A 1141-nucleotide genomic window follows, 5' to 3' on the forward strand; every position below is an offset into this window, starting at 1 on the left:
CCATGAACTTGCACTGATTGTATCTCAGGTGAAGAAGAGGAATCAGGTGCACGTTACCTGTCTAACTGCAGCTGGATGTATTTCCCAAAGCGGCTGCTGTTGTTGTTCCGCAGCGTGCAGGCGTTTCCTACACGGCGGGTAAAGAGTTAACTGAGTGAGCGTCCACAGAGGTTATTTTCGCATTAACGACGCGTCATTGATCGGTTATCAGTTACCGAAAGCCTCCATGATGGGGTTGGAGTCCAGCACTCTCCTCTCGATGCGCTCCACCGTGTCCTGACTCTGCACCACCGAGGACGAGGCCGCCACCGTGGCGTAGTATTTCATCAGACAACGAGACGTCCACGTCTGCAGAGAGACAAACCACAGCTCCGATAAAGGTCGTCTCTGCAGAATCATCCATCACTTTTGTTCACAGCTGCAACCAACAACGATCTCCTCAATGAATCTCTCGTCTGTTCTCATTCTGCGATCAACAGTTTAACCCAAAAATGTCCGAAAATGGTTAAAAAAGCTCGTCAAATGTTTACAGTGTGCAACATCTTCAAATGACTCTTTGACTGAAACTCAAAGATATTTTGATGAACACATTTTAAATACTTTTCTCATCGATTTTTCTTTTTTTCCCCCCCAATTAACCAACTAGTTAACCCTTTACAACCTGGAGCAACGTCTCTTTTCTTATGCTGTTTTTGGACACGTTTAATAACTATTTAAATCTTTGAACCCTGATCGGTGCAATTTATTCCAAAAGCTGAGAAAAAGAAACAGAGGAGGGATGCGTCTCCCGGGATGGACGGACAAACAATCGTTTACCTTTCCCGCTCCGCTCTCACCGCTGACCACCAGCGACTGGTTGACCGGCTCCAGCTGGCCCTGAACGTTCCTGTAGGCTTCCTCCGCCACGATGAAGATGTGAGGTTTGAACTCCTGTTTACAGAAAAGATAAACACCAAAAATAAATAAAAACATCAACACTTTTTGAGATTAAGGCTGCAGAGAGCCGTCAGAGCCTCACAGAGCATCCAGAGTTTCACCAGTCTGAAAACGCTTCTTCTTCTTTGCACTTTCAAACTCTGCAAAGTTGGCAAACATCAGACATATTTATGAAATATTGATCCTTGACACACTTCCTGTAGGT

The 1141-nt window shown here is 45.3% G+C and overlaps 1 protein-coding gene across 1 annotated transcript; it reads right to left on the reverse strand.

Annotated features, from left to right (window-relative positions):
• Window positions 1–57: 57 nt before the first annotated feature.
• On the reverse strand, window positions 58–930 carry LOC121965514 (unconventional myosin-XIX-like; the record flags this gene model as incomplete). Its single annotated transcript, XM_042515655.1, has 3 exons — window positions 58–127; window positions 216–348; window positions 817–930. Coding segments are annotated over 3 exons (317 nt in total), but the record flags the coding sequence as incomplete, so codon positions are not given.
• Between the last annotated feature and the right edge of the window lie 211 nt (window positions 931–1141).

This window comes from Plectropomus leopardus, unplaced genomic scaffold (genome assembly GCF_008729295.1).
Source record: "Plectropomus leopardus isolate mb unplaced genomic scaffold, YSFRI_Pleo_2.0 unplaced_scaffold20306, whole genome shotgun sequence".
Classification (NCBI taxonomy): Eukaryota; Metazoa; Chordata; class Actinopteri; order Perciformes; family Serranidae; genus Plectropomus; species Plectropomus leopardus.